Source organism: Rhododendron vialii, chromosome 5a (genome assembly GCF_030253575.1).
Source record: "Rhododendron vialii isolate Sample 1 chromosome 5a, ASM3025357v1".
In the NCBI taxonomy this organism is placed as follows: Eukaryota; Viridiplantae; Streptophyta; class Magnoliopsida; order Ericales; family Ericaceae; genus Rhododendron; species Rhododendron vialii.
This window is the reverse complement of record NC_080561.1, coordinates 32,329,021-32,349,428: the sequence shown is the minus strand read 5'-3', so window position 1 is coordinate 32,349,428 and position 20,408 is coordinate 32,329,021. Positions and strand designations below refer to the sequence as shown.

The 20,408-nt window shown below is 39.0% G+C and overlaps 1 protein-coding gene across 1 annotated transcript; it reads right to left on the bottom strand.

Annotated features, from left to right (window-relative positions):
• Nucleotides 1-2,201: 2,201 nt before the first annotated feature.
• On the bottom strand, nt 2,202-20,408 carry LOC131327205 (phosphoglycolate phosphatase 1A, chloroplastic-like). Its single transcript, XM_058360250.1, has 11 exons — nt 19,898-20,408; nt 18,572-18,639; nt 18,254-18,346; nt 18,101-18,172; nt 15,883-15,954; nt 7,714-7,773; nt 7,206-7,258; nt 5,898-5,995; nt 3,170-3,269; nt 2,748-2,851; nt 2,202-2,661 (listed from the first exon to the last, which is right to left on the bottom strand). The coding sequence occupies exons 1-11, from the start codon at nt 20,196-20,198 to the stop codon at nt 2,555-2,557; spliced, it is 1,128 nt and encodes a 375-aa protein (XP_058216233.1). The 5' UTR covers nt 20,199-20,408; the 3' UTR covers nt 2,202-2,554.

The window sequence follows — 20,408 nt, the reverse complement described above, 5'->3', positions numbered from 1 at the left end:
TCCCCACTAGACTCAGGGCCAAAGATTGTAATGTTCTAGCAGAATTTTTTTGCCAGAGTTCAGTCTTGGACTACTAGGCTATTGCCATATGGAGGTAGAGCCCAACTTAAAAATTATGTTATTTTCAGTATAGAAGTGTATTGGAGCTCTTTGTTTGTTATCCCTCAAAAGGTTTTGAAGGAAGTGGAGAGTACCCTAAGAGCTTTCTTCTGGTCTGGACCAGAATTGAAGACTTCTGGAGCCAAAGTCCGTTGGGAATCTGTTTGTTTACCCAAGGAAGAAGGGGGTCTTGGCTTTAGGAAGTTAAGGGAATGGAATAAAGCCTCCACGGCAAGGCATATATGGTCTGTGTGCAAGAAATCAGATACTCTATGGGTCAAGTTGATACACATTGCTATCAAAAGCCAGTGCAGATGGAACATGAAGATCCCTGTTTCTTTGGTCTTGTTTCCAGTTGTTAGGCCTGTTTAGTTTCTTCGGGGTTTTATTATTGTTCTGAGGTATGCCCCTTAGCCTTGTATTGGTGTTTTGCAATGAAATTTAAGTTATAGCTTAAATTGTTTAACTTTCCACTGATTGGGTTGAGATATCGATTGTGGGTTGGTTATTGAAAAAGTTCGAAACGTAGCAAATCTATAAACTTAGGCAACCTAGGGTATTTCAGTGTTTGTGCCCACTGTCGGCCCCCTGAGTGAGCTGCTACTTATGAAATTGATCCCTTGTGTCAGATGGATGAGCCACTACTTCCATTGATGTGGAGATATGTGTAGAAACCATACATATTGTATCTCTTCTAAAGCAAGCCCAGAACAAAACCAACATTTCTTCTCTTCCTCTCTTTATCTCTGCTGAGAACAATACTCAGAAGCTATTGTACTCTGAAATTCAAAGGCAAAGACTCGTGTTATTTCACTGTTGGAGTAGATTTGTTCATGATCAAAGAAAGTGATTCACCTGATATTTCTGTTTCAGACCAAACACGATAAAGGTAAGCCAAGTACTATCATGCTTCCGCGTGATTTTGATATCTAACCTTGGCTATGTGCTCTTGGGGTGTTTTCTTGGTAGTTTCTTTGAAGTACCTCAGAGTTGCATGGAATTCACACCTGTTGTACCTTATGTGATGGTGATCAGTGGAAAGTTAAATAACAATTATGATGTTGATCGGGAGCGATTTGAGGTTCGACGGTGCAATATTACAAATTTGACTACAATTTCCTCTCATATTCATTCGATTCATGTTATCAGCCTTGTATGTTTTTGTCTGTGAGTGGGCTAGATTGTGTGCTTAGGATAAAAAATAACAATTGTGGGTGTGCCAGTTCTGTCTTTACAAGAATGATACAAGCCGAACATACTCGAGGTGATTGTGTTGAAGGTCTTTTGCTTCAAAGAAGAGTACTTTTTGAGAAGAATTACAAGTAGTAAAAATCAAAAGGAGAAATTAAATGCTGGAACCCAGTGCTACAATTCTAATGAATCAATAAGAACAACCAAACAACAATGTGAGTAGAATAATAGTTGATCAATAGTGGACCTTCAAAATTACTGCAACCGAAATTAAATTGTTGGAGATAGACTGAAGATTGGAATCGAAATGCTTTGAAATCACAACTACGGGAAATGAAATTGCTGGAATTAATTGAAGGCGAGAATCAAAATGCTAAAAAGTACTGTAAAAATAGTGGAGTCGCTCCTGAGCCTGACATCTAGAAATAATGAATCCCTTTCTTAAGAGATACTGCTTTCCATGAACACTAAGGTCTTATTTGTTTGTTTGTAAATCTTAAAACTTTATATCTGGTGTTTAGGTAAAATTTCACGGCCCAGATTAAGTATCTATGCGATATATAACTTGCAAAATATGGAACATAAATATGATCAGAGGTTGCGGTATTGTTAATCTCGTCACTATCAATTTAATGGGATTATAAATTTTGGAAATTATATATGCATCAATGTTAGTTCCATCAAACAACCAGGCCCCAGAAGAAAAGAATTCATGCACCCAACCCAAGTTGAGACACAAGTTTAACTAAGCTGAGTTCTTCTAGCATAATGGAGAAAATCATGATCTGGCCACAAATGTGGTAAGGGGCAGCAACCTTATGGATAAGCAGTTCAGCAATCAGGAAGTCTGCTAAGCAAAAAAGGAAAAAGAAAAACTAAGGATTCACAACAAAAAATAGTGGCCAATGAGATTTGGTTAGCGTTTGTCGATTCTGATAGCCCAAAAAGGAAAAAAATAGTTCACTTTCACTTTCTCAATACCTTCATCTTTTCACACTATACAGCAGAAACTGGTATAAAAATAGCCAGTATGTGGTGGGAAACAACAGATATAGGTATAAAAATGTACAACACGTATTCCGAAATTCTCTTCTTGATGTCAGACAACGCACTACAGAAACAACAAAGAATCAGATCACTTTATGTGAGTTCTAGTGTTAATAACCCTTTTTGCAGGGAGATCAATTGTCACCAGAACTACAACACAAGTAGAGACGGGGTAACTGGGCGGAGACATACATGGAAAATCTGTGATGTCGGTCCCTTACACAGTAGCAGCTCTAAGAGAGAGGAAATCTGAAATCTTGTTGGTGTAAAAGTCTGGTTGGATGGAATTGTTAGGATTTTGAAGCATGGACAAACTAGTTACACCTATAATCAGAAATGAGAAATCCCTGTTAGATAGCATGATTGCATCAAATTGAAAGGAGGTGGGAAATCTGTTCAGTACTAGTGACCTGAGAGAACAAGAAGGGTTTTGCAGCCACCATTTTGCCCAAAAAGAATATCTGTATCCAATCTGTCGCCAACCATGCATATCTGTGACTTTTGAATGCCAAACCTGTAGTGTGGTTATTAAGTTAGCTAATAATCAAATTCCAAGTTCCAGAAACTGATCCGCCTGCCGAGTTATCAGTGATGAAGTATTGTTCTTTAGGGGTTGTGAGAAGTGATATCCGAGATATTACAGTTCACATCAAACTAGACATGCAAGTTCAATCTCCATGATGGAGCACTAGTGAAATAATACTGCTTTTGCCATTCTAAGAGTAAATGTTTTGGGTTCTCTACCGTGTGTATTCGCCAAATTCAACAATCAAGTGGTTGTTAAACATATGAATGAGCAGATAAGAATGAGAAAGATACTTGGGCATCATACTTGTTTGCCAAGTAGTCCATCATAAAAGTAGAAGGCTTTCCCACGACCAGTGGTTCTCGCTGAGTAGATCCAATGAGGGCACCAACCATAGAACCACCACCTGAAGCGGACGAAATAAAAAACAAGTTAACCACAACTTGAGCAGAACTGAATATCGGTCAAATGAGTTTCAGAATACTATACAATCTTGGGTGGAACCAGGGCCAGACACAAAACGAGACAAGTGTGGGCACATGACTCCACTAATGTCAACTGCACGTGACTCCACTACACAAAACGAGACAACTTATGCCTCGCCCGATGAGAGGTCAACTGCCTTGCCTTGCAGTTTCGCCTATGAAAACTTTGCACTCAAATAGAGGTGTGAATTGTACCCTATTTGTACTTTCTGGTTAGAGTGAATTGTACCCTATTTGTACTTTCTGGTTAGAGTAACAACCTAAATTTCCCTAGTATATATGATTAAAACAACTACATTTTGGTTTTGTCTCTCCACTCTCTCTTCTCTCCCATATTTTAAACGAAAATCCATTCCTCTGATTTGCGCTTCCAAATACTTCATGTAAGAATAGACTGCTAAATATGTTTTGGGCTGATTGTATGTTAAAAAATAGGATGTTTGGATTGTCTCTTTTGATTCTTTCTTTGTTAAGTAAATTGGGGCTTGTCATTTATGTTGACTGTTGATGGAATCAAGGCTACAAATGAAACTCAACCCCAAAAAACTCACTCTTCAGGAGAGAGTGTCCTGACACTTATATATGGCACATTACTTCTATTTAGGACTTTGCTTCGCACTCTCCCTCATGCACAACGTGTTTACTCTACAGTACATGTAGCATCAAGAACAAGGTCATGAACCTTATCCATCACTAGGTACTCTAGCTCTAATAGGGTAGAACTTAACCCCAAGAGCTACCTATTCAAGCAAGGGTGCCTTAATGCTCCTCTTTTTATTTTAGTTTTGTATGAGCAATGAGGAAGGAGTTTCATACGCAAAAAAAGGAAGGAAGCCACAACGGGCACAACATCTGTACTCAGGGAGTATACTGACAAAGAATTAACTATAAGAAACTCCCAACACAACACCCAAAAACTGTACAAAACAATCAAAGCAGATCAGAAGATCTAGTTACACCAAAGTAGAGACACCATCCTTTCAGAACGTTAATGGAGCATTCTTTCCCTTCCAAAGATCCATCGTCACAAGATCCAAGAGTCACTACATTCCACACTTTCCTCACATGGAGCGTTATGTTCATTGTCAGGCAATGCAGGCCTCCACTTCACACAGAGAACGATCTTTACAAAATTATCAAAACCGCCCTACATCACCTTTAGCTCGATAAAGCAAGCTCAAAACGCCTCACAATCTTGATCTCAGACATACAATGCATGCAAATTTCTGAGAACCTTTAAAATTCCTACCAGAATCCTTATGAAAAAGCTCAAACATGGTCTGAAAACCTGAACTTTTCAATTCCAACATATTGCTTGCTTCAAATTCTTGAGAATCATTAAGCAATAACCATAAAGGTTACAAGCATATTTTAACCAATGGGGCTTTTTTATCCACAAAGGCATAGCTGGTTGTAATCCCAATTTTCATTGACTATTATATTAGAAAGAGAATGCGAAGAGGAGAAGAATGAAAAGCACCACATAAAAATGTTGTTACATTTCTTGGTACCTACAACCACCACACTAATTAACTCTGATGCTATTGTTCATGGTCCCTACAACCACCACACTAATTAACTCCAATGCTATTGTGCATTTATAGATTGATTGGTTTACAAGAAAGAGGAAAAGGATTAGTTGAAAATAGCAGGTCGAACGGGGTACTTGTTTGCATGACAAAGACAGAGGTATATATAGTGAATAGTGAACAACGCTCACAACTTATAAGACACCTTAAAATCAGATCGAAAAATCAAGGTCGCAAATGGAACAAATTTAGTTAGTTGCCATTGGAAAAGGTGAAGTAAATATTAAGCTCTCTAAAATCATAAGCTACCTCTAGTTAGTCTGAACTTCTTGTCCTCAACAAAATCGACGAAGACTTGGTAGTTGGTTTGTGTCCAAGATGTAATTCTAGGCTATCTGACAGGGACATGAATCTTTGATTTCCTTTTGTAGTTACGGTGTCGTCCATTAGTAAGGAATCCAAACCACACCAAACTAAGGCTTTTGTTGGGCAGAATCAGAATCTGCCAATCAAAGGTCTACTGCCTGCTTGTTTAGTTTTCAATGTTTGTTTTCCATTTTCATTTTGAAAAACAGAGACCCTAAAGATTTATAAAAGGTAGCTTTCTACTTAACTAACAGGTCATGGGACTGTTCTGCAATTAAATGCCAACTGCCAACCAAAACCATAATGAAGCTGCGATGGATGATCAATAAAAAATCAATTCCTGCACCATTAGTCTGACAACAAATTTGTCCAGCATAATTGGTGTGGCTAAACTTATAGGAAAAAATTAACGTTCTTCACTATCCATGGAACCTAGGTCACTATGCAGGAAGTGTGAAAAGGAAGTGCTTGAATTCTATGATAGACCTTGACAAAGTAACTATAAAAAAAAATAAAAAATTCTATGACAGGCATAAATAAAAGAGGTAACAGTTAACATGAGGAGCTAGAACACTTCTTTTATGGGGTCTTTGAGAAGCTATCAAATGTGAGAAACCATGCAATTCGTAAAAAGTCGAGAGAAAAGACATGAACCTGCCCATTCTTGAGCATCTGTAAGATGAGTAACAGCATCACGATTTGTAGCAATGAATAGACACCCTGGATTTTCCCGGATGCATAATGTCCCATACCTTCCATTATGAGGCAAAATAGTTATCTCGGGCATCACAAGAATCGAAAGATTACAAAAAGTGCAGCAATAGGGTTTATAAATTATGGCTTTAAAGGTGAAAGTGAAACACAGGTATGTAATGCGCTAACACGATTTTTAATAATACATCATCAAAATTTGAGACAACCTTGTATTTCTAGCAGCTTTACTTCGGAATAAAAATAGTGATAAAACACAACGAAAGCTTCATTCATAGAGCTATTGAGATTTTCTAAAATGGATAGGAACAAGAAATATGATAAAGAAAAAGGATCCCCAACTAAAATATCAAAAGGAAAACAATAAATTGTTCCCTGGAGGATGTATTAACCATGTCCAACTAAAAGGGAAAAAAGAAAAAAAAAAGAAAAAGATTGGTTCAATAGAAAATGATTCTACAGTAGCACATGGTCCTTCAGCATCTCAACAAGTCCCATGGACCAACAAGGAGTTTTGCAAGTAAAATTAGAAACTAATGATTCCCGCTTGGCATGAAGCTTTCAAGCAGTATTTTTTCAGTATTTTCTGGCTTAAGTGAGCTTCTTTATTAACCTTCTGGAAAAAAAAAATCTGGTTTGTCTTCAGTAGAGGATCTGGAAATGTAAGATACATAAGGACCTAATCTTGGAGGGGGAAAAAACCACTGAAGGCTAAAAGGCTGAACTGTTTCTTTTATTTCCTTTGGTGAACTTGTGGGAAATATGGCCCATTCTTTTTCACTTTTCCAATTCTCCAGGCAAGACAAACCAGGAAGCTTTGAAAAAAAAAAAGAAAAGAAAGTAGTTAAAAGATCAAAAGAGCTGCCTAAAGACTAAAAAATAGCTTAAAGCCTCCAGCTCAGGGTTAAATGTTGGCTGTTATGTAATGAGATTTTAGACCTCTAATACTGATATTTAGCATTGTATCAACCAATAGTGTCCGATGTTGGCTGATTGGATCACCAAATTGGATCACATCCCAATAACGTGATTTAGAACCACGTTTCAGCCAAACTAGGTGAGGCATCAAAAAATGTAGAATAGTCTATCATGAATACTAACAGGGTCTCCTTCCCAAGATATATTGCCCTAAATTACAAGAAGTTCCACTCAGTTCACAATGAAAGCACTCATAGTACATACTTCATATGTCTATCTAAGAGAATTTCTAATTACAGATAGTATACGTATGAGGAAAAAGAAGAAACTTACTGGACTTTATAGTAGTTGAAATAACGATCAAATCCAACTACAACAGCTCCAACCTAGAAGGCAATGAAAATCATGTTTATGGATTTGAATTGAAGCTCTAATGGATGTAGTAGGTGTAAATGTCCATCATAGCACGTGATGAGTCATTAGTTCAGAGAGAAAAGAATTGGGAGAGAGCATAAAACGTTTGTATCCACTTCTTTTTTGCAGTGTTAAAATCTCACAACCGTACTCTACTTCATACTTGTTTATATTCTGATTTTCAAATATATAGGAGGATTGAAATTGTTAAAGCATCCAACTCAAAACCGATTGGCAATGAGTGGAGGCGCCTGGGCTCATATACTTGTTTTGGAGGTGATAATTAACCAATGTGGGACAAGCTCTAACAAAAACAAACAACTTAACTGGGAAGTTCTAAAAATAAACAATGGAGTGAAATCTAGGTATTTGTAATCTCCAGAGACGACAAAGGAAAAAATCATCTACGAATAGAATCGAACCGTACATTATGATCATGCTCCATCAAAAACCCAGGCTTCAGCTCTATCTTTTTTCCACCATCATCCTGTAACACAAACAAAATAATAATTCAACATTCGTGTAGTCATCCTAAACGGCGACAGGGAATATGGAGTCACGTGATATTTCTCACTCTGGTTAAGTGATTCTAACATAAAATACAATAAAGTAGAGCTATTGATATGCAGTGCACAGTTCCTGTCCGATGATGTTTCTATCACCATTCAACATATACAGAGAGAAGTTAGGAGGAAGAAAATTTGTATAATCATTGTTGCACAGCAGGGGAAGGCATGGTTGCACACAGCCTCTCCAAGTGTCGCGCCAAATTTCCTCAATCATTAAAGACAGAAAACAAGTATCACTGCTTTGTTCTGCATCAATAGGAAATTTATCTATGAAGTGAAACATAGTTATCTGGCTCCAAGGTACCTTCAAATCATGATGGCAGGAAGAAAAGTGAAAAAAAAAAAAAAAAAGCATTCCTTCGAACAAAAAAATACTTTCAGTGATCAATCAAACTGTGAGCATCGAGCAACAACTACACACTGCTTCACACACTTCAAATTGACCATTCTTCAGCCTCAGACCAGAATCTCAGAGGTCTTCCTTCATTCTAAGTTTAGGAGCTTGTGATTCTTGGCTCTCCACTGAATAAAAAAACAATATCACAACATTTCTATTTATTGATTTCACCAGAACTCACAGTCACAGACATCTTTTGTTTTCCCAGGACTAGTAGGACAAGCCTATAAAGATTTTCACGAAGCAAAATTTCTTCTGCCACGCATGGAACTCAAATACCTTTCATCCATTATGCCCGGTCCGAATAAACAACTGGTCATACATTTGCTAAATCTGTCTGATCCCAGATGCTTCAGAATGGATTACTAAAGATAACCAAACTATTTCCCTTATATCAGGAATCATGTTGTTGCAGTACTTATGAATCCTCCACATAGGACATTGTTAGATGATGGATCTATTTGTATCTAGTGTAATTATATGTCTTATCATGTAATTAGTTTAAGTATCTAGGACCGTAGTGCAATTATTATACAGCTTGTATATATATTTTCTACGTTGAATGAAATTAACTCTAATGGGTTTTCTCCCTATTATGATTACCCTAAAATTGAACATGGTATCAAAGCGATAGAACCTGGCGATCTACGACGTTCTTCTCGTCGCTGCGTGAACAGTACTTTCGGGTGAACAGTGATCGTGAACAGTGCCGCGTGAACAGTGCGTGAATAGTGATCGTGAACAGTTATCGCGTGAACAGTGATCGTGAACAGTGATCGCGTGAACAGTGATCGCGTGAACAGTGCTTTGTGAATAGTTCTTCTATCAGTCGGGGTTTGCCGTCACCGTCGATCAGATCTGTTCTCGCCGATCAAATCTATTTTTTTTCTTTTTCAACACTGTTTCAGTCAGATCCGAAGGTATTCAGTTGATTTTTTTTTGAGGTTCTAGGGTTTTTGGAACCTTTATTTATTATTTTTTGGAGTTCTAAAGTTGCTGGGAACATTGTTTATTGTTTATTTGGCATTATTGTTCTGCTTTCAAGATGTCAGAAGAGAAAAAACAGGCTTCCGCTAGTGGCAAGGATGAGTTGAGTCGTGTAGGGACTCTGGATAACTCTCCACTAGATATTTGTCCTATCAAACTGGATGGCACAAATTATTTACTTTGGTCTCGTACTTTTACATTAGCCATTGAAGCTAAAGGGATGTCTGAGTTCATTGAAGGCCCTGTTACTGAGCCTACTACTGATGTTGAACTCAAGACGTTTAAGTCTCGTCGATCTTTAGCCATGACTTGGTTGTTTAATTCTATGAAGGCTGATATTCGTAGTCCTTTCTTGCTTCTTAACACTCCATATCAGATTTGGACTATTGCCACACAGACTTATTCTCAGCAGGGCAATGATGCTCAGTGTTTTGAGTTGCGAAAGCGACTTCGTACCATGGATCAACACAATCGATCTGTTGCTGTTTACTTTGCTGATCTTAGTGGGGCCTGGCAAGAATTTGATTATTATCAGGGGTTTCAAGCAGTCTGTTCCGTTGATGCTGGTGCTTGGTTAAAAAGAATAGAGAAAGAGCGTGTGTATGACTTTCTTGCTGGTCTTGATGTGGAGTATGATCCAATTAGAGTGCAGGTGTTGGGTCGTGTTCCGTTTCCATCTTTGGGCGCGGCCTATGCCATTGTTCAACAGGAGGAGAGCAGAAGGGGTGCTATGTTACAAGCTCCTACTTCTGATCGTTCTGCATTGGTTGCTATTCCGCAGGGACAGTTTGGGTCTGGCAGTGGAAAGTCTCAGTCTGGTACTACCAGTGGGATCATAGACCGTATGTCACTCCAGTGTGATTATTGCCACAACACTGGACATACCAAGGATTTCTGTTGGAAGTTACATGGCCGTCCTTCTCGTGGGCGAGGCAGTGGACGTGGAGGTCGAGGTCGTGGTCCCGGGCATTCTCAGGCTCAGGCACATGTTTCAGAGTTTGCTACCTTGTCTGATTCTGGGTTCAATACAGGAGTTCAGTCACCTTCTGATTCTGTTGGCGGTTTCTCTCAGAGGGAGATGCAAGCTCTCAGGCGTCTTATGGCTCAGGCTGATTCTTCCTCTACTATAGCTCCTACTTCCACAGCAGCTCCTACTGCATCCTATTTTGCTCATTCAGGTATTCCAGCTAGTGCATTTACTGCCTCCTCTGGTATTCCTTGGATTATCGATTCTGGTGCTTCAGATCATATGACAGGTTGTTCCTCTGTTTTTGATTCTTATTCCACTTGTTCTGGTAAGGATAAGGTTCGAATTGCCGATGGATCGTTCTCTGCTATTTCAGGGAAAGGTTCCGTTCGCTATTCTCCCTCTATCTCTCTCTCTTCAGTCCTCCATATTCCAAACTTTGCCACTAACCTTCTTTCAGTTAGTAGTTTTACACATTCTGCAAACTGTTCTGTGACATTTTTTCCTACTCACTGTATCTTTCAGGAACTGGAAACGGGGAAGGTGATTGGCAGTGGTAAAGCACATGGTGGTATCTATTATCTGGAGCATGCACCTCATCCATCTCAGCCATCTTTATCATGTGGACAAGCTCTACGGGCAGATATGAGTTCCACTCTTTCTTTGTTACATCGGTGGCACCGTAGATTGGGTCATCCCTCTTTTGGGATATTAGAGAAACTTTTTCCTACTTTAGTTAAACATTGTCCTAGGGATCAGTTTTTTTGTGAAGCCTGTGAGTTTGGAAAACATAAACGCTCTTTTTATGCACCTATTAATAAACGAAGTGATTCTCCATTTATGGTTATCCATTCTGATGTTTGGGGTCCTTCTCCTATTACTTCTTTAAAGGGCTATCGATGGTTTGTTACTTTTATTGATTGTTATTCTCGTGCCACATGGGTGTACTTACTCCAGTCAAAAAATGAAGTATTTTCCTGCTTCAAATCTTTTCATAAGATGGTGTGCACTCAATTTGATACACATATTAAAATTCTTCGGAGTGATAATGGGACTGAGTATATTGATAAGATTTTTCGGACATATCTAGATGATAATGGTATTATTTTTCAGACGACTTGCGTTGACACTCCGCAACAAAATGGAGTCGCTGAGCGTAAAAATCGTCATCTTGCTGAGGTCGCTCGATCTCTTTTGTTCACTATTAATGTTCCCAAATATTTATGGGGAGAAGCTATTTTAACTGCTACATATCTTATCAACCGTATGCCATCAAGTGTCCTTAATTTTAAAACACCTATTGAGTGCCTGCCAAGCAGTTGTCGAGTTACGACTCTTCCACCTAGGGTGTTTGGTTGTGTGTGTTTTGTTCATGCCCCAAAACCTTCTGGGGGCAAGCTAGGACATAAAGCTCATAAGTGTATTTTTGTTGGGTACTCTCCTACCCAAAAAGGCTATAAGTGTTACGATCCTTATTCAAGGAAGATGTTTGTCTCTATGGATGTTACCTTTTGGGAAACAGAGGTTTTTTATTCTCCCTCTAAACCATCTCTTCAGGGGGAGCATCAACAGGAGGAAGAGATGTTTACCTTTTATAATCATAGTGAGGGGGAGAAATTTTTCTATGATCATAGTGAAGGGGAGAAGGAAAACACTGGAGAGGAACCAGTATTTGTTGAAAGGGAAACACATGATATTGGTGGTGACATTGAGGAACAACTACCTGCACGACAACGACTGCAGGGAGCTGGCTTACAGAGGTATGCTAGACGGAAAAATGGAAAGTCTTCATGTACGTTACCACTTTGTCAATCACAATCACCCAATCCAGTTCCAAATTCCTCAGCTGACTCTTCTGGTAATGATTCTTCTCTTATTGAACCTCCTCCTATGGATCCTGACAATCTTCCTATTGCTATTCGAAAAGGTGTTAGATCTTGTACTCAACATCCTATTTCACAGTTTGTTTCTTATGACCGTTTGTCTCCTTCGTACCATGCATTTGTCTCTTCTCTTTCTTCTATATCTATTCCACAGAATTGGCAGGATGCATTCAAGATACCTAAGTGGAAAGGAGCTATGGTAGAAGAGATGACGGCTTTGAAAAAGAATGGCACCTGGGATCTAGTGTCACTTCCAGGAGGGAAGAAACCAGTGGGCTGCAAGTGGGTGTTCACTATTAAGCAAAAGGCTGATGGTACAGTTGAGAGATACAAGGCAAGGCTTGTTGCCAGAGGTTTTACTCAAACTTATGGTATTGACTATGAGGAGACGTTTGCTCCGGTAGCGAAGATGAATTCTGTGCGAGCTCTTCTCTCGTGTGCTGCCCACTTGAATTGGCCTCTTCAACAGTTTGATGTGAAAAATGCATTTCTCCATGGTGATTTAAAGGAGGAAGTTTATATGGATATTCCACCAGGTTTCTCTTCTCTTGCAAGTGAAGGAAAGGTGTGTAGATTAAAGAAGGCACTTTATGGGCCGAAGCAGTCACCTAGAGCCTGGTTTGGCAGGTTTTCTAAGGCTATGCTGAGTTTTGGTTACAAGCAGAGCCATGCAGATCATACGATGTTTATCCGGCGAAGTAATGGTAAGATTGTTGTCCTTATTGTTTATGTTGATGACATAATAATGACAGGCAACGATGTGAGTGAGATTCATAACCTGAAGTCTCGTCTAGCTCAAGAGTTCGAGATTAAGGACTTGGGATCATTGAGATACTTCCTTGGAATGGAAGTAGCGAGGTCTGATAGAGGTATCTTTATTTCCCAACGCAAGTATATACTTGATTTTTTGGAAGAGACAGGCATGTTGGGCTGTAGACCTACAGATTCTCCTATTGAGGCGAATCATCATCTTAGTGGAGATGTGGGGGAGCGTACTGATAAAGAGAGGTATCAGCGACTTGTGGGTCGACTAATATACTTGGCCCACACTCGACCAGATATTACTTATGCAGTAGGTGTTGTTAGTCAGTTTATGCATGATCCTCGTACTTCACATCTAGATGCAGTTTATCGTATTTTGAGGTATCTAAAATCAGCTCCAGGAAAAGGAATTTTGTTCTCTAATCATGGCCATTTGCGATTGGAGGCATTCACTGATGCTGACTGGGCTGGTTCTGTGGATGATAGGCGTTCTACTTCTGGCTATTGCACTTTCCTTGGGGGTAATCTGATTACCTGGCGAAGTAAGAAGCAATCGGTAGTCACTAGGTCTAGCGCAGAAGCTGAATATAGAGCTATGGCTAATGGTGTTTGTGAGCTCTTGTGGCTCCAAACTTTGTTACTTGATTTGGGGTTTGCTGATAGTGTTCCGATGAAACTTTACTGCGACAATAAAGCTGCCATTAACATTGCTCATAATCCCGTTCAGCATGACAGAACGAAGCACATAGAGATTGATCGACACTTCATCAAGGAAAAATTGAACGAGGGTTTGATATGTATGCCGTTTGTGAGATCTGAAGATCAGTTAGCTGATATATTCACAAAAGGGCTGGGTAGCAAGAGTTTTCATCCTATTGTGTTCAAGTTGGGCTTGATTGATATCTTCGCACCAACTTGAGGGGGAGTGTTAGATGATGGATCTATTTGTATCTAGTGTAATTATATGTCTTATCATGTAATTAGTTTAAGTATCTAGGACCGTAGTGCAATTATTATACAGCTTGTATATATATTTTCTACGTTGAATGAAATTAACTCTAATGGGTTTTCTCCCTATTATGATTACCCTAAAATTGAACAGACATATTTGCAGTTCTATGACATATTGATTCTGAAGTGAAATTTCAAAAAATTACTTATCATTCTAAGAATGTCCAACTACCAAACAAGTTTCACAAAATATGATTGATATTTTCAGAACAGTGGACCATTTTAAAAAGAAAATTTGGAGAAGAAAATATCAAATGTGTATTTGTGTAACTTCAGCACACAAAACATGCAAGAGGCAACAGTGAAATTTGGACTTCAAACGTATGCTTTTCCATGAAAACTGACAATGTTAAGTGCTCATTTCTACCTAACCAAAATGACAAGATGACATTGTCGCTAAGTCTACCGCAGGTATCCAAATGTTTCACATAGTGTATCATCGCAACTTAAGTTTCCAAAACCAACCAATTCGCTGGTACCTAAAAATTCTGGAAACAGGACAAGGAAGGTGGCAAATGACGCACCCTGAACCTTTTCACAAGAGAACTCCTTGGCACTTGCACTCTTCCATGCAAACCAAGTCAGAACTCACATCTGTCTAATCACAGAGTAGCATGTACATGTACACACACAAACAAAGACAGCATCAAATTCTAAATGATATTAGCTGGCAATGAGTTTCCACCCATAAATGACACAGGTTATTTAATAAGACCCACAATCTTGAGGCCAACAACCAGACGCATATGTTCATCCAGACGTTTGTGACGTACTATTACAGCCAAATTTCTAGAGAAACAGTCTATTGATCAGTGAAGATTTACTGTCACTCACCTCCCTCGCCTATTCTTTTTTTTTTTTTGGATCTTGTAGTTAGTAGCATATCAGGACTCTGCCCTTGGATAATTTCCTGTGTTAGGGAAAACAAATAGGAGGTGTGACCTCATGGCAATCCAAATCACTCTTGTAAATTGTGGACATGGAAGCAGCCACTAGCCACTACTAAGAGACATTCAGGTAATTTATTCATATAGATCATTTAAAAGTCCTTTTATTAGCTGATTCATAGCTGTTTGACTGGTATAAGCTACGATGTTGAATGATGGAATAGTCATCTTGACAAGAAACTGTACAAATGGTCAATAGAGCAAATATCAATAGCAATCAAACAACTGTGATGTTGGATCATGGAACAGTCATCTTGACAAGGAATTATCTACACATTGATGGGACAATAATGTATGCTAGTTTCAAGTTTAAAATTCCGTTACTCCTAATGCATGGTGATAGGATACCCCATTTAGTAAACAATTACTTTGAGTTTGAACTTTTCATGCTAGGATACCCCCATTTAGTAAACTACTACTTTGAGTTTGAACTTTTCATGATTTAACTGTGTCGCTATCTTCATCAAGGCCATGATCATTTTGCAAAAGATTTCTTATGTCCATCACACACGCAATTAAGCACACAAGTCTTTGCTTCTTATAGTTCCAGCTGTATTCTGCCACAGATGACAGGCATACAGGTCATCATCTAGTTTCCTACATTTTCAAGCAAACGTGTACATGTCATTTAAAAGAACAGATCGCATAACCAGCCTCCATCAGAATGCCTGGACTCCTCCATAGTAAGCAGACAATATATTTCCCATATTGGTTGGTCATCACTCATCAATGGAACCTATAAGGGGCCGTTCACAACAAAGAGAGAATCTATAGGGGTCTTTCCAATGGAGAAGCAAAAGGAAAGAGAAACAAAATGACTTAGCATTTCTCAAGGTCCTCTGAAGAAGTTATGTAGAGCATTAGACAACAAACCAACCAATAAGAAAAAAAGTTAAGCTTGAGCACGTTAAGTTGCAAATGGTTGGTGAGGGTACGAATAAGATGTTTTCGCCAACGCGTTTCTTTATTACAAAGAAGAATGCATCATATAAAAACAAGTAGGATATAAGAGCTGCAGATTTTAGATTACAGTAGGTCCCTGCAGGATAGTATATATCTGAATTTCTACATACCAGCCCACCAAGGTATTGAAAACCAGCAAGCTCAAGCTCCTTCAAGATGCCATCCTCCCCAATCACATAAACCTTGGAAGACACCAAGCAAAAAGTTTAGAGATTTTTACCATCTACTACCTGTGAGTAGTTATGTAAGAAAATCACAATCTACAACCTGTGATATATAGTTATGGAATAGCAATTAACTAGTTATTGTCAAGAAATCAGTTTATATTTCAAAAAGAATGAAAGTGTGTTCATTGATGTAGAGTTTAGGATGGCAATCAAAAATTAGGATACCGTGTCCACGGAACCATGAAAGTATAATGTTTAAGTGAGGTTGCAATAATGAATTCATGTGTAGACCCGTAACCAGCATGAAGGACTTAGAAGAGAAGGATAAGATGAAGACAAGGAGACACGAGGGAAGGAAGAATGGGGAACCGATAAAAAACAATATCTCAATTAGTATATTTGAATAAGGCCTTCCAGTTTCCATTTGGGCCACCAAGTCCTCATCATCTGACACATGGCAATAGATTGGCACTCAAGCCAATGCATTGTGCGACAATGCAAAACACGCGAGGGAAAATGTACAAGTGCACGTGAACGTGAACAAAGGCACCATCTCCCAATGCGCTAAAACCTTATGCACAACTGCGCCATCTGCACTAATAGCACTGACATGTTGTCTCACACCCAGAAGCTTCAAGCACTTCATTTCCTTACTGGCCAAATCACACAAACGTGACAAACCTGAGGACCTGCTAGCCCCCTGCATGCCAAGCATTCACACAATAACACCAACAGCGCCAAGCATTTGTGCAGCTCACAAGCACCTCTGATGCATGGCCTAGGATCTTCGTGTGAAGCGAAGTCTCACTTCACCCGGGTACGAAGTAATGTGGAATGTAAAATGTACACTGGCATCCTCACTACAAAAGAAAGCGTTTGGGGTCGAGTTATACCCAATGCCGTGTAACACTCCGCTGGATCATCATGACATGTAAGTTTGGTGGCTAGAATTTGGAATCATCAAGGACACTCATCCAGCTGTTCGAGATTGGCTCTACCTTAACCAGTCTTCGGATAGTGGTCGTTGACCAGAGCTCCTGACGCCTTGGAGCTCATATCATAAGACGACAACAACGTTTCAAAGTATCTACTCCATTTCATGATACAACCGTTGATGTCCGAATCTTCAAATGCAGTAGGTAGTCATACCTAGAAAAGTCACACCAAGGGCAGAAGCACCAACTGTCCTAATTATCAGTGAACTGTCCCCCTCCCAAAGCTGAATCCCCATACAGGGTCTCTCCATTATGTTATGGTCTTTTATCCCTTTCTTACAGAAAAACTGCCACCCTCTCTCTCCTAAGAGTGCCAAGCTCTCACCTCCTCTAGCTATGTTGCTCTCCAGCCATCAAGTGCCTCCATCAAGTAAAGAAAGAAGCAAACTGGTTTTAAAATAGAAACCAAAGATAAGAGTATAGGGTAGAAATTTCGGGTCATCAGACTACGTTGACAAGATGGAAAGTTAAAAACGCATACGAATACCCTGGATACTAAAACAAATGTAAGTTTCGTCACTTGTGGCAATACTCTGGACCTTTCTATGAAACTACAATCTAGTGGCCATGGTGGACTAGAGCGTTATGAATATAAAGGCAGGAACAAGTCTTCTTGATCAACAGAAACTTGAGTAACACATACCTACAGTGTACATGTAAAAAAATACATATAGGCACTAATTCTTTTGAAAATTTAGAGGGCAATTTAAGCCTAAAAATATGTGCCTTCAAAAGAAATTAGTCATGTAATCATGCAATATATCTCTTTCAATTATGCATTGGAAAGTTGTTGGCAGAAAAGCATCTTCTGTGACCAATAATTACAGAACGATTAGCTTTTATGAGTACAAAAACAACGACAAATCTTTCCGATCAACAGAAACTTAATTAACACATAGATCAAGTCGTACAGGTGCAAAATACATATACAGCGTAATTCTTTTGAATTTTTAGAGGGCAAGGAAGCCTAAAGTAAAAACATGTGCCTTCACTTGAAAGGAAATCAGTTCGGGTAATCACACAATACATCGGCTGTTGAATATATACCGGAAGTGGATGGCGGAAAAGCATGTCCTTTGGCCGAAGTTTTGAGTCTTACTGAAAGATTAGCCTTCAACTTTCAATTCATCACTAACTTAGGAGTGATAATTTCTTGTCGCACATACCTTCTTATCTGTCGGGAAATTAATGGACTTCAAATATGCTGCAGCAGCAAAGGATGACGCAAAAATTTCATCCTGATACATGGGGTTGTCCTTAGATTATGAAAGATGACGTATACTATCTGAGAATTTAGAAGGCAAGGACCATGAACTAACCTCGCTGACATTAAGGCCAAGTGTTTCAAACTTTTTTCCATATTGTTTCCTGGACTTCGTGGAGTTATTGGTAACAAAGACTAATCTCTTTCCCTGGAGAACAAAGAAACTAAAAATTGGTTTAAGAGCCACAAAGCACTGCAATTAACTTGAAATTTCATTAGCCAATCATACAGTCAAAATACAAAAAAAATATGGCTTCATCGGACTCATTGTTCTCAGAACTCGGATAAGAAAAGGAAGGATCAAAAGGATTTTATCTATTTAACATCCAGTTTTTAGAGGAGTCAAAATGCAGGAATCCTTAACAAATCACACCTTTGACCGAAGCATATCAAGCGTGTCAGGGACCCCTTCTATCAGTTTATCCCCTTTCCATATAACGCCTGTAAAACATTAACGAGCATCTGAATAATATTCGTTTCCGAATAGACAAATGCAAAGTGGCTAACTATTATACCATATTCTAGTATCTCGCACTTTTTATTTGTTTATAGTTTATACCAATTTCACTTTGTTATTAATCATCACCATTCAAGTTCTTAACATAATCTTTCACGCTACGTACACATTACATTTTGCACAATAAATACTGCACTGTCAAAATATCATCTTACGGTATTAGCTATGGAACACATTGTAGGTGAAAGTAGCATGGTTACATGCATCTTTCAAATGGAAGTCGATGGATGGTTGACATTGAAACTACAGGTTATGACTAGCATAACCATAATTGGAAGTCCAAGGACTTACGACAATTACATGAAAACAAGGAGTGCTCTTGACCTTTTCATTCTTCTACTTCTCAAAAAGCAAGAAAAACAAGTACGAAGATAACAAAAAAGACAACCAAACTTGCATACATGAAAATGGTTAGGAACTAAGAACCCTTCACATCTTGACTTCTGAGGCCATCTTCCCAAAAACAATCAATTAACAAGAAAAACCCTAAATTCATCATCTAAACACAGTTATTGCGCCATGCAACACCATAACATGGCAATATTAAAAAACCTCATGAAACCTAGAGTGATTTTTACATGTAGACAAATAGACACATTTGTATGGCGTATGTATCCATAGGTTTAACCAACAAATAGAGCCATTACCATGATAGGATCACTTCTGAAAATTACAAGAATTTCGAGGGCATCGAACCTCAGCCTGGATCACTACAAGAGGGATCTAAACTCAAGAGCCTTTAGGCAATCGTAATACTCTTGCATAATAAGCCATACACCATCAATGTAGGTCCCATTCGTTAGCACCTACTAAGCTAACTTATTCATCTTATTTGCTTAAACAAAAAGCTAATGAATTTGATCCACCTAGATTGCTTCGAGAGTGATCTAATCTCCAAAGCCTTTAGGCAATTGTGATAGAATTACGGCATCAACGTAGATCCCGTTTGTTAGCACTCATAAGCTACCTTATTCAACTTATTTGCGTTAAAAAAAAAAAAAACTAATGAAACAGTGTTCGCTAGCAATTATAGACAATAACCAAAAAGGAAATACGATCAAATGACATGATTGACTGACATAATACTAATACCCTAGACACTAGCACTTTGACCTAAAATCATGCATCGATAGAAACAAAGTAGTAAACAAATAAGGCAACTAAATAATGATCCTATCATACCGTCGCAGTCGAAGATGAACGTCTCGACCGAATCGATGAGGGCGTCCGCATTCGCCAGAGGCTGGGCCGAGGCACGCGCGACGAAGCTCGAAGAAGAGGACTCCATTCTGCTGCTACTCGTGTAATAACCCCTTCGGATCACGGAGCCATACAAAGGGGCTGAAACGAATGACTTGCTCTTGCGACTACTGTTCTTGTTAAGCAGGCCCAGAAACGGAGAGGGATTTTTTGCGGGTTTATAGAGAGTCGTTGTTGATGATGATGATGCAGAGACTAAAACTGTTCCTGCTCTGCTAAACATCTCTCCGCCTCTCTCTCTCTCATCCACACCTTTTACACCTTCGTGAGTGTGTGAGCGCGTGTGTGTGGATCCTGCAGGACTTCTAAATGACCGTTGGGGGTTTTTCCTGGCGGCTAGTGGGCCGATGTGGCGGTATGAGGGCTGCACCTTGCCTATCCCTTTATCGAGGAATTCCACACTTGGCCAGATTCGTTTTGAGCTCTTAAAAAC